This window comes from Thamnophis sirtalis, unplaced genomic scaffold (assembly GCF_051295495.1).
Source record: "Thamnophis sirtalis isolate CommonGarterSnake01/CBP01778 unplaced genomic scaffold, rThaSir2_p1.2 scaffold_13, whole genome shotgun sequence".
Taxonomy (NCBI): domain Eukaryota; kingdom Metazoa; phylum Chordata; class Lepidosauria; order Squamata; family Natricidae; genus Thamnophis; species Thamnophis sirtalis.
In genome coordinates, this window is record NW_028261393.1 from 5620473 (window position 1) to 5633106 (window position 12634).

The following is a 12634-nucleotide window of genomic DNA, read 5'->3' on the forward strand; positions in this document are numbered from 1 at the left end:
TTTTTTTTTTTTGGAATTATTACCATCTGGCAGCCGGTACAGGACAAGAAAAGCAAGGACCAAGAGGCTGAAAAACTGCTTCTATCCCAGGGCAGTAACTATATATTGAATTCTATTGTATAGTGCAATATTAATGCAATCTCAAGTGTTTTCAATTATATAGCATGAGAAGGAGGTGTGTTTGTGTTTTATTTTTTATGTATAATGTACACTGAAGATGGCATTTAATTTTGTTGTACAAGGTGCGATGACAGTAAACTAAACTAAACTAAATGATGTCATTCAAGGCAATCCTCAACTTACAACCTTTTGTTTAGTTACTGTTCAAAGTCACAACACTGAAAAAAAAGTGGCTTAGGACAAGACCTCGCACTTATGACCATCCCCACTGTTACGCAATCCAAATTCGGGTGCTTGGCAACTGGCATGGATTTACAACAATTGCAGCCACCGGTTACATATGATTGTCCCCTTGTGACCTTCCCGGCTAGTTTTTGACAAGCAAAAATCAAAGTAGGAAGTCAGATTCGCTTAACGACCGCACGCTTTGCTCAACAACCGTGGCAAAAAAATTTCAAAATTGGGCTTGACTCTCTTCCCAAGGGCCTTGTCTGAACCACGGAAATCCTGGTCCCCATGTGGTTGCCAGTGAAGGATCACCGGTATGCTTATTTCACGATTCCTGATTCGTTGCAGTGGTTCGCACCACTTCGGGAGAACCTGTTGTTAACTTTCTGAGCGGTTTGGTGAACTGATCATTGGAAGAAATCATTAGGGCAGAGAACCAGTTGTTCAATTATTTGAATCCCACAACTGCCGGTTGTTAACTTTCTAAGCAGTTCGGAGAACCGGTTGTTGGAAGAAATCTCATTTTGGTTTTTTTCTACTTTCCAGGGCTAATCCTGTAAGGAAGGCAGGAAGGAAACATTCTAGTGTTGTTTCTAGCCTAATCTTTATTGCCCTGCTTACAGAAACTGCCTCTCCAGTTAACCCTTATTACATTGTCAAAGCTAAGGCGAAGCGCCCATCGATGTGAGTGATGTTGAGTTGGCCACGCCCAGTCACATGACCACCGAGCCCCGCCTACCCAGCTGGTCATTAGGGCAGAGAACCGGTTGTTAAATTATTTGAATCCCACCACTGATTCGTTGGGATCCCCTCCAGAGAGAAAGGAACAGGAAGGCGGAATGATTGTGAAACAATAAAGCAAATGAACCATCTGGAGGCCCTCCAGATTGAGAGGGAGATCAATCGCATACATAAAGATAAATCAGTATCCCCCCTCATCTGAACATCTCTCTCAGCCGCTCAGAATTCTGGCAAAAACGTGATCAGAAACAAATGGAACGCTTTGATTTTGCATTTCATCAACGGTATCCAGTACCTCGATAGAAAATTTAATCCATCTATAATTTATCACCTGGCAAGGGGAAGTGTCTCCGACAGACACATCCCGACCACAGATGCAGTCGGGGAATATGTGAAGGCTAAAATAAAATGAGCATCCGTGTCACTTTACATTGAGCAAATGACAGTCAGAGATGATGCTTTTCAGAATTTGGTTCCGACAGGTGAAAGAATAACTAGATTAAAGTAAAGCTTCCCTTCGCACATATGTGCTAGTCGTTCCCGGCTCTAGGGGGCGGTGCTCACCTCCGTTTCAAAGCCGAAGAGCCAGCGCTGTCCAAGGATGCCTCCATGGTCATCTGGCTGGCATGACTAAACGCCGAAGGCGCACGGAACGCTGTTCCCTTCCCACCAAAGGTGGTTCCTATTTTTCTACTTGCATTTTTCTTTTACATGCTTTCGAACTGCTAGGTTGGCAGAAGCTGGGAAAAGTAACGGGAGCTCACTCTGTAATGCGGTGCTAGGGATTCGAACTGCCAACCTTTCTGATTGACAAGCTCAGCGTCTTAGCCAATGAAACATCGCATCCCTATGACTAGATTACAGGGATATAAAAACCTTTGGCAATCTGCTTAAAGTTTCCAAGTAAAATCCATATTCGTTTTTTTTTAAAGGGCTTCATCTTGACTTGATTTATTTTTGACACCTGAAACCATTACAAAGGCAGTTAGTTATACAGGTAGTCCTCAAAAAAAGGGGGGGTTTAAAAAGAGGGAATAAACATTTGAAAAACCTGCGCTGAGCAGCTGGGGAGGCTTAACCATTGTCGTTTTTTATGGGACCTAAGGAAAAATTACATACTTTTAACTGGGGTTCTCCAGACTTAAGGAGATATAAACCAAAGATCTATTATTTGAGTGTGGGAGTCATTAAAATAGTTATATTTAATTTAACTGCAATTAGATTTAAATATAAGCCTAAGTTAAAACAGGCATTTTTTTCTGTCACGATCCCACACATTTCTTCAACCTGCCCACCCGCCTTTCTGAAGGGTGGATCCCACATCAGCGTTAACCTGCCGCGATGGGTCATTTTTGCTCCCTGTTAATTAATCCACGCAGGGTTGAAGTCATAAAGCTTTTTTTTTTTTAATTGTTAAAGACTGGTATTTTGGTGGCATCGTTTTTAGCTTTGGCCCAATCTGCATCTCAAAGAATCGCAAAGAATCAAAATGAGCTATAAAGACATTGCAAAGAAAGGCTAGCATGATTTGTAATCTGTTACATTCATCCACTCATCAAAAAGCATCAACTGTCTTTCTGAACATAAAATTAATCCAGTGTTTTGCAAACTTGATTAACTGGAAGACGTGTGGACTTCAACTCCCAGAATTCCCCAGACAGCTGTCTGGGGAATTCTGGGAGTTGAAGTCCATATGTCTTCAAGTTGTCAAGGTTAAGAAACACTAAATTAGACACATACATAAAGAGAGAGATAAATTAATACAACTCTAAGGTAAAGGTAAAGGTTCCCCTCGCATACATGTGCTAGTCGTTCCTGACTCTAGGGGGCGGTGCTCATCTCCGTTTCAAAGCCGAAGAGCCAGCACTGTCCGAAGACATCTCCGTGGTCATGTGACTGGCATGACACAACTCCAAAGGCACACGGAACGCTGTTACCTTCCCACCAAAGGTGGTTCCTATTTTTCTACTGGTACTTTCACGTGCTTTTGAACTGCTAGGTTGGCAGAAGCTGGGACAAGAAATGGGAGCTCCCTCCATTACGCGGCGCTAGGGATTCGAACCGCCGAACTGCCGTCCTTTCTGATCGACAACCTCAGCGTCTTAGCCACTGAGCCACCACGTCCCATAATACAACCTTATAAAGTCATATATGCAATTGAATTCTATTAATAGACTAAAGCTATCTGCCAATGCAGATTTAAAAAGCCCTGAAATGTAACAACATTTATAAGGTAAATGTAAAAGATTGCAAAGTCATTTTCCTTTTCAGGAATATTTTTAAGCCGTCTTTGGAAAAGGCACGCAAATCTGAAACACCTAGAAAAGAAAAATAATATTATTCTTCTCTTCCTTCCTAGTATCTATCTCTTCCCATTTATGACTATAACCATGTTGCTTGTATCTTTCAATTTGTATTGTTTTTATTTGTTTCCTAGTATGATTTGATCGCTTATTAGTAACCTTGACTATCACTAAGTGTTGTTGCATCTTTTATTCCTGATGAATGTCTTTTATTCTCCTTATGTATACTGAGAGCTTATGCACCAAAAACAAATTCCTTACGTGTCCAATCACACTTGGCCAATAACGAATTCTATCTACTTATCAAAAAATGAGTAAGAACAAACTTTGATTTTCATTGTTGTTGTTTTTTAAATGGACTTTACATTGCTGATTAGATTGGAAGCCCTCAAGATCTGGCTATCCCGTCAGGCCTGGGGATAAGACCCTAACTTCGCCCCACCCGAATGCTGAATGAATGTTGTGTTTTACTGGTTTATTTTTTTATTCACATTTTTCTTTTTTTCTTGTGTTCTGTCTTGCACTCCCTCCCTATTAATTGTAAGCCGCCCTGAGTCCCCTTAGGGAAAAGGGCAGCCTACAAGAGCCAAGGTGGCGCAGTGGTTAAATGCAGCACTGCAGGCTACTGCTAGATCAGCAGTTCAGCGGTTCAAATCCCACCGGCTCAGGGTTGACTCAGCCTTCCATCCTTCCGAGGTGGGTAAAATGAGGACCCGGATTGTTGTTGGGGGCAATATGCTGACTCTCTGTAAACCGCTTAGAGAGGGCTGAAAGCCCTATGAAGCGGTATATAAGTCTACTGCTATTGCTATTGCTATAAATGTCAAATAAATGACAAATGACAAATGAATGGAAATCAGGTTTTATTTAAATAAAACGGAGTTATTTAAGCAGTATAGTGTGTCCCTCCTACACGGCACCAAGCACCTGTGCATTTGTCCAGACTTCACAATTCGTGTTGGTTTTCTCTGTCTACTTATAACAGCCTGAGCTACAAGCCGCCTTGAGCTTATATATTCTCCTCTGACACACTGCCCTGAAGCTATGAGTCTTAGAAACCCTTTTAGAGTTGTCGTTTTGCAATGCTAAGTAGAACTGCACAACACTTCAAATGCAATTCCCAAAGATGCTGAGGAACACACCGGGCACGAACAGCGCATCCGTCTTAAAAGCAACTATGTCTTTTCCTGGGAAGATTCTAGAAAAAGAGGCAGCTGCTTTAAGGAATTGCTAAGAGGTATTGTAAGATTATATTTTAATACGGGCAATGCGTCTTCTTAATATTGAGGGAGCAGTGAAAAATAAGCATCAAACAAGGTTTTTTTTTTAAAGGTACCCATGCCGGAAGTGGCACGCAGAGCCATCTCTCTGGGAATGCCAACCATCGCTCGTTGCTCTTCTGGATTCCGTGAGCACATGTGTGCTAGAAACTGGAACACCAGGTGACTGGCATGCGTGCGCATGCTGGAAATTGGAAGCTAAGCTTCCTGGTGTGTGCATGCCAGGCCGATAGCTGCAAAACTTGGCAAGGAGTCTTGGAGAGTCACAAACCAATTAAACAAACTAATTTTCTCCTGCAAACTCCACTCCCCTTTCGCTCCTCTTTTATTTTCTCTGGGAGGGGACGTTCATCGTGCACCTGTGGTCTTACTCCCAAGTCGACCCCTGTTCTTTAGCCGTTTCCTTCATCTGGCAACTCTGCACATGCGCACACTGGGAACAGGCTCCAGCTGTTCCTCTGCCTCACTGATGTCTGACTCTGAAGGCAGCTGATAACCGGCATACGGCTCTGGCCCCCTCTCTGCCTCCGACACAGAGCCCTCATCCGAGCCTTCCCCAGACTCCAGGACTGGCCCATGTTCCTCCCCAACCTCCTCACTGTCCGACTCTGCTGCCAGCTCTGCTGGCGGGCCACAACACAAGGATACTAACCATGGTCGTCAAGATGTACTTATAGAAGGCAGATGTCATCCCCAACTCTGAAGCCTGGGGGGGGAAAAATACAGTTCATGAGAATCAACAACGGGAGCGTCTCAATTTCTTGACAACATGCTATGCTTGCTGAGAACGCCAGAAAAATTTGCTGAGTTTTTGAGAAATTTAATATGGATGATTGGTGGGTTCTAAAACCAGGCAGGTCAGAAGCTGCTGGACTGGTTTGGCCTGATATACTGTTCTGTCCCAAGTCTCTACAATATATACGGATGCAGACTCGGCTGTCTGACACAACTAAGGAGGGAGATAAGCAACCCCTTGGCTGGGAGCCCAGAAAGCTATCTCTGAAACAAGGCTTGAACTCACGAAATTCTCCCAATCTTTCTCTACGGCTGGGTCAGTAAATTGTTGTTTCCTGCAAAATTCCCCTCCTGTCGCCCCACCTATAAGCTCTCCGGGTGGGGCCAATCAGTAGCCACCTGTTCCTATTTCCTTCTTTGACGCTTTTCCCAAAGTTGCTCCCTCCTCCTCGCAGCCCTACGCATACGTACGTCAGGGACAGCCTCCCTCTGTTCTTCCTCACTGCTCCCTGACTCAGATGCCACCTGGTGGCCAACAGGCCTCTCTAGTCCCTGCTCTGACTCCGAACACCCCCCTCCCCCCAGTCTTCCTCAGCCTCCAGGGCAGTCCCATAGTGTTCATTGTTGTCAGTTTCCACCAACAGCTCAGCCGGCCGCTGTTGAGCCACAACACATACTATCATTTCCAGCTCTTTTCAACATAACCAGGTGAGTAAAAAATTTTTATGTATTTCAGGTGATCCCAAATAGGTACAAAAATGTTTATACTTTGGTCCTACTAAGGTTTATACAGGCATATCCAACTCATGGGACACATGGAGTCCTAAAGAACAAACAGGTCAGATAATGCTGAAAGACCAAAGACCATTGAACTGAATTTAACCTGGTTGCTTACTCTGCCCCCGATTGGCAAACCCCAAAACTGTTGTGTTTCTGCCTCCGTTCAGCCCTGGCACCCTCTCTCACCTTCTTCAGGATGAGGTAAGAGATGGAAGCATTGGCGTCGATAATAATGGTGGAGATCTTGTCGTCTCGGATCTCCTTGAGCAGCGGTGTGGGATCGTTGGTGTCGTCCAACATCCGGATCGAGAGGGTTTCCTTGGAGATGAGGAACTGGCGGACTAACTCCTCCAGCCTCAACAGGCCTGATGGGTAGAGAAAGGAGCAGGAGGTTATGCCAAACTTGTCTCCAAGCCAGACCTTCAGTCCTGTGGTCTGCCTTCAAGGCTCTCCACTTGGCCCCCGGAACATTCAATCAGAACGTAAACGCTTGTTCTGACCTAGTCTTCCCCAAAAAGCACGAAACAGATTCCTGGTCCCGACAAAACCCCTTTTATGAAACAAATGTGAATTCCTCTCATTCCCATTCCACAAGGCTGGCAAACAGTCTTTCAAAGGACTATTTATGACTACAGACCTCATCTGTCTTGGAAAGCTGCCATGTAAATATTTTCCAAATGAGGTGCTGTGCAAGGAAAGGCTGGGCACAGAGTCTCTGAGATTCACGGACAGATCTTCACACTCCTGAAACAAATCTAAGGACCGAATGAATTGTTTCCTGCAAAAGCCCCCTCCCCTTTCGCTCCTCTTTTATGTCCTATGGGAGGGGACATTCACCTTCCACCTGTGACTTTACTCCCAAGTCGACCCTGATTTCTGAGCTGTTCTTTTCTTCTGGCAGCTCTGCATATGCGCACACTGGGAACAGGCTCCAGCTGTTCCTCTGCCTCACTGTAGCGTCGTAGGTACCTGATCACTGCCAGACGGCCTTGGCCCCCTCTCTGCCTCCAACGCAGAGCCCTCGTCTGAGCCTTCCCCAGCCTCCAGGACTGGCCCATGTTCCTCCCCAACCTCCTCATTATCCGACTCTGCTGCCAACCCCGTTGGCCACTGGCAGGCCACAACAATGCTTCTGCACTGAAATAAAACATGATTTCATATCTCCGAGGAATCGAGGCTCATTTGACTTCTGCTTTTCGGGAAAACACGAAAACACGACGAGGGCTTGATCTTCACAAGAGGGTCTCCTGGTGGCCCATCTGCCGAGCCGTCAACTTTAGAGGGAAGGAACGTTGCTCTTCGAATCCGCTCGCCCCAGACGAGAGATGAAGAGACGTAATGCTAAATTGATTTTTGCATTTAACATGTCTGCTTTTCCCCTCCCCCACCCCCCCTACCCCTCTAAATCCAAAATTACAGTCGCAGGGAGGTGTTGATAATTATCAGCAGCCCAGCAGGCTGAATGGAGGGACGCAATTTTCACGACTGCAGTCCTGAATAAAATTGCTCCAATTTTATCTGAAGGACTGGTTATTATTAACTCTATACTCTCACTCTCCTGCCTGTTATAATTTTAATAGGCATAATCTCTGCTCACCCCAACCTCAGCAGCCATTGCTATTTGCATGTTCTTAATGGCTTGTTAATTTAGCGGCTTTGATTTTGAATGCAGATTTAACTACCTGTATCTCAGCCTTTTCAAAGAGGTACCATTCCATCAATCACAGAGGCCACGTTGGCTCTGTGTGTGTGTGTGTCTGTGTGTGCGCGCGCACGCGCTAGTAACCATGGCTGACTACCTGTCAACTCTGAAGTGAGCCTGGCTGAAGCCATCTGCTGCAGCCTCATAGCTGCAACGAACTCGTAAGTGGGGAGTGGTGAGACCTGATAACCTAGCTGGTAGTCAAAACAAAAAGCTTTCTCTTGGGAACCAAGGTCAAAAACAGGTGGCCATTGAAGGAGGAGGAAAGTTAACCAAGGCACCCGCCAAATGTCATTTGACCTGTGCCAATAGAGGAGGGGATTAAATGCTGTTTTAATTATGTTGTGACTAGGGGAAATTTTTCAAAGTTAGTTTTCCCTGGCTGTGCTGATTTGATGCATCCAATAAACATGTTCTTTGAGGAATCGACCTGCCTCAGGGTTCTGCTTTCAATGGGTGTGTTGCTTGGAACACTGACATTACCTCTAAAAGCAGCTTTGTCTATCTTATACTAAGCTTAAACTCAGAGAAAAAAGAAGATCTTATCCAGTAAGTTTCCTGGGAATATATAAGCGCTCCCACACTTAAAATCACTCAGAGAGAAGAATTTCAAATTTACTGTCTTTCTTCCTCTGCCCTTCCTGCAATTTTTCCTCTACTGCTAGCACTGATTACATCCAGTCACCAGCAGAATTGTTCTGACCGAGGCTTCCCCAGGAGCACCAAGCCGAGTCCTCGTCCCGATAAACCCCTTTTATTTAATTCACAGTGAATTCTTCTCCAACAAAATCCCGGCCCACAGTCTTTCAAGACAGTTCACAATTACTGATCTTTATCAGTCTTGGAGAGTGGCCAGGCTGATATCTTTCAGACGCCGCAATACTTGGCAAGAATGCAGGAATGAACTAATTGTCTCCTGCAAACTCCACTCCCCTTTCGCTCCTCTTTTTATTCCCTATGGGAGGGGCCTCACTCCCATGTCAACCCTTGTTCCTTAGCTGTTCCCTTCGTCTGGCAACTCTGCGCATGCGCACACTGGGAACAGGCTCCAGCTGTTCGTCTGCCTCACTGATGTCTGACTCTGAAGGCAGCTGATAACTGTCAGGCAGCCCTGGCCCCATTTCTGCCTCCAACACAGAGCCCTCATCAAAGCCTCCACAGACTCCAGGACTGGCCCAGGTTCCTCCCCAACCTCCTCACTGTCTGAATTTGCTGCCAGCTCCACTGGCCACTGGCAGGCTACAAGAAGAATCATGTTTCTATCTGCTTTGGGGGAAATAAAGTGCACTTGTACTTGATCAGATGTTTTGTCCCTGAACTCCAAGAGCTAGCTGATCTTATTTTGTCGACATCCGGTTAAAGTAGGAACTTCCTCTGCCCACTGGTTAACCAGTGGTTAGGGTGCAGTACTGCAGGCCACTTCAGCTGACTGTTATCTGCAGTTCAGCGGTTCTAATCTCACCGGCTCAAGGTTGACTCAGCCTTCCATCCTTCCGAGGTGGGTGAAATGAGGACCCAGACTGTGGGGGCGATATGCTGACTCTGTAAACCGCTTAGAGAGGGCTGAAAGCCCTATGAAGCGGTATATAAGTCTAACTGCTATTGCTATTGCCCACTGTGCAACACTGTGCCACCCATTGGAGTTCTTGGCAAGATTCCGTCAAAAGGGCATGATATTCATTCAGGCAGATTTAAATCCTGGCTCCCTTTTTTTACCATAAACCAAAGGTACATGGAGAATACACCCCCCCACACACACACCCTATGCCAAAGCACCCCAAAACTTTCTTCCTTGCCGAACAGCGCAAGGGAGTTCCTTACATTCCGCCTTGGCGCAGATGAGGCTCGTGGAGGGATAGTTGAAGGACTTCAGAATACAAGACACCGCCAGGCTGACATCCTCGTTGCTGGGGTAGAGGCTGACCGAAGCAAAGCGCAGGTATTGCAATTTTGGCGTTTCCTCGGGGCCCACCTTAACGTGGGGGATCTAGGGGGAGATAAGGACATTGTCGGCGTTTCTTGACCATAAGGCTGCTCTCCTTGTGTGGCTACAAAAACAGGGCAGAACGAATGCTTCACCTGGTCAAAATTCAAACAGAACTAAACCTGCCAATAGGAATAGGAATGATAAGGATAGGGTAGGGTAGGGTAGGGTAGGGTAGGGTAGGGTAGGGTAGGGTAGGGTAGGGTAGGGTAGGACAGGACAGGACAGGACAGGACAGGATGAAATAGGAATAGGAATAATAAGGATAGGATAAGATAGGATAGGATAGGATAGGATAGGATAGGATAGGATAGGACAGGACAGGACAGGGCACGACAGGACAGGACAGGACAGGATGAAATAGGAATAGGAATAATAAGGGTAGGATAAGATAGGATAGGATAGGATAGGATAGGATAGGACAGGACAGGGCACGACAGGACAGGACAGGACAGGACAGGACAGGATGAAATAGGAATAGGAATAATAAGGGTAGGATAAGATAGGATAGGATAGGATAGGATAGGATAGGATAGGATAGGATAGGATAGGATAGGACAGGACAGGGCACGACAGGACAGGACAGGACAGGACAGGACAGGACAGGATGAAATAGGAATAGGAATAATAAGGGTAGGATAAGATAGGATAGGATAGGATAGGATAGGATAGGACAGGACAGGACAGGACAGGGCACGACAGGACAGGACACGACAGGACAGGATGAAATAGGAATAGGAATAATAAGGGTAGGATAAGATAGGATAGGATAGGATAGGATAGGACAGGACAGGGCACGACAGGACAGGACAGGACAGGACAGGACAGGACAGGATGAAATAGGAATAGGAATAATAAGGGTAGGATAAGATAGGATAGGATAGGATAGGATAGGATAGGATAGGACAGGACAGGGCACGACAGGACAGGACAGGACAGGACAGGACAGGACAGGATGAAATAGGAATAGGAATAATAAGGGTAGGATAAGATAGGATAGGATAGGATAGGATAGGATAGGATAGGATAGGATAGGACAGGACAGGACAGGGCACGACAGGACAGGACAGGACAGGACAGGACAGGATGAAATAGGAATAGGAATAATAAGGGTAGGATAAGATAGGATAGGATAGGATAGGATAGGATAGGACAGGACAGGGCACGACAGGACAGGACAGGACAGGACAGGATGAAATAGGAATAGGAATAATAAGGGTAGGATAAGATAGGATAGGATAGGATAGGATAGGATAGGATAGGATAGGACAGGACAGGGCACGACAGGACAGGACAGGACAGGACAGGACAGGATGAAATAGGAATAGGAATAATAAGGGTAGGATAAGATAGGATAGGATAGGATAGGATAGGATAGGATAGGATAGGATAGGATAGGATAGGATAGGATAGGACAGGACAGGACAGGACAGGACAGGACAGGGCACGACAGGACAGGACAGGACACGACAGGACAGGATGAAATAGGAATAGGAATAATAAGGGTAGGATAAGATAGGGTAACCTTGAGCTCACCAGGCTCAAGGTTGACTCAACCTTCCATCCTTCCAAGGGGGGTAAAATGAGGACCCAGATTTTTTTTGGGGGGGGGGGGGCGCAAGAGGCTGACCCTCTAAACCACCTAGGGAGAGTTGTAAAGCACTGTGAAGCGGTACGTAAGTTTAAGCACTATTGCTCTTCCTTTTCTCCTTCCTTTCCTTCCTCCCTCCTTCCCTTCCATGGTGCACAACGATTACAATGCAGCAATGCAGGCTCACTCTGCCCACTGTCAGCAGTTCGATCCTGACCAACTCAAGATGGACTCAGCCTTCCGTCCTTCCGAGGTGGGTCAAATGAGGACCCAGATTGTTGGGGGCAAGAGGCTGGCTCTGTAAACTGCTTAGATAGGGCGGTAAAAGCCCTGTGATGCGGTACTTGGTATTGCTCTTGCTAAATGCTAGACGATGCCAAAAATCTAAGGGATGGTGATTGGGTTAGGGTCCACTCACCTCTTTTTCTCCACAAATGTGGCTGACGATGGAAGCGGAGGCTGGGCTGGATGCTGGTCCCAGAACCGAGGCGACTCCTTTGGGCAGAATCTGACACACTGCATGAAAAAGAAGAAGGTTGTGCAAAAAAAAAAAACACCCCCAAACACCCTGATGTTTCCACAATCAAAGCTTCCTGCATTGTGCAAAATTATAGGCTTTGCAAGCGTCTATTGTATGACTTCTCTTTTTTACTCTCTGCCAATCATGTCATACTGGCAAAGTAGAAAAGACCGGAGTCGAGAACTTAGTGGGTGAAAAGTCTTTATTCTAGTCTCGTTACCCGCCGGTACTCCAAAAAGCAAGAAAGAGAAGAGCTACTTCTAAGCACTAACCTCTATTGTTCCTCACCTGCAGACAGAAATCTCTGGCCCAACTCTTGGGAGAGACTGGCAACATTCCAGAGATGCTGTGAGAACTTTGCCGGAGGAGCCGTCTTGACAATCTTCCCCTGAAGCAAACTATCTAAACCAGGGGGTGCACAACAGGGGTGGGGTTCAAAAAATTGTTGCTACCGGTTCTGTGGGTGGGGCGGACTTGGTGGGCGTGGCCGGGGAAGGATACTGCAAAATCTACCCATTCCCTCCACCACCCCGGGCGAAGGATAGTATACAATCTGGGGGAGGGAAATGGAGATTGTACAGTAGGGGCAAGGATACTGTAAAATCTCCATTCCCTCCCCACCCCACTGTTGTGGCCCAGCAAGTGCCGTT

General features: G+C 46.1%; 1 protein-coding gene across 1 annotated transcript in view; it reads right to left on the reverse strand.

Moving 5' to 3' along the window:
- Positions 1-12634, reverse strand: part of GRIK5 (glutamate ionotropic receptor kainate type subunit 5) — a 75807-nt gene that overhangs the window by 26836 nt on the left and 36337 nt on the right. The window contains exons 4-7 of the mRNA XM_087727041.1: positions 11883-11980; positions 9711-9876; positions 6374-6552; positions 5325-5378 (exon numbers count right to left, since the gene is read on the reverse strand). Coding sequence (XP_087583167.1) covers positions 5325-5378; positions 6374-6552; positions 9711-9876; positions 11883-11980 — 497 coding nt within the window. The remainder of the gene's footprint in view (positions 1-5324; positions 5379-6373; positions 6553-9710; positions 9877-11882; positions 11981-12634) is intronic.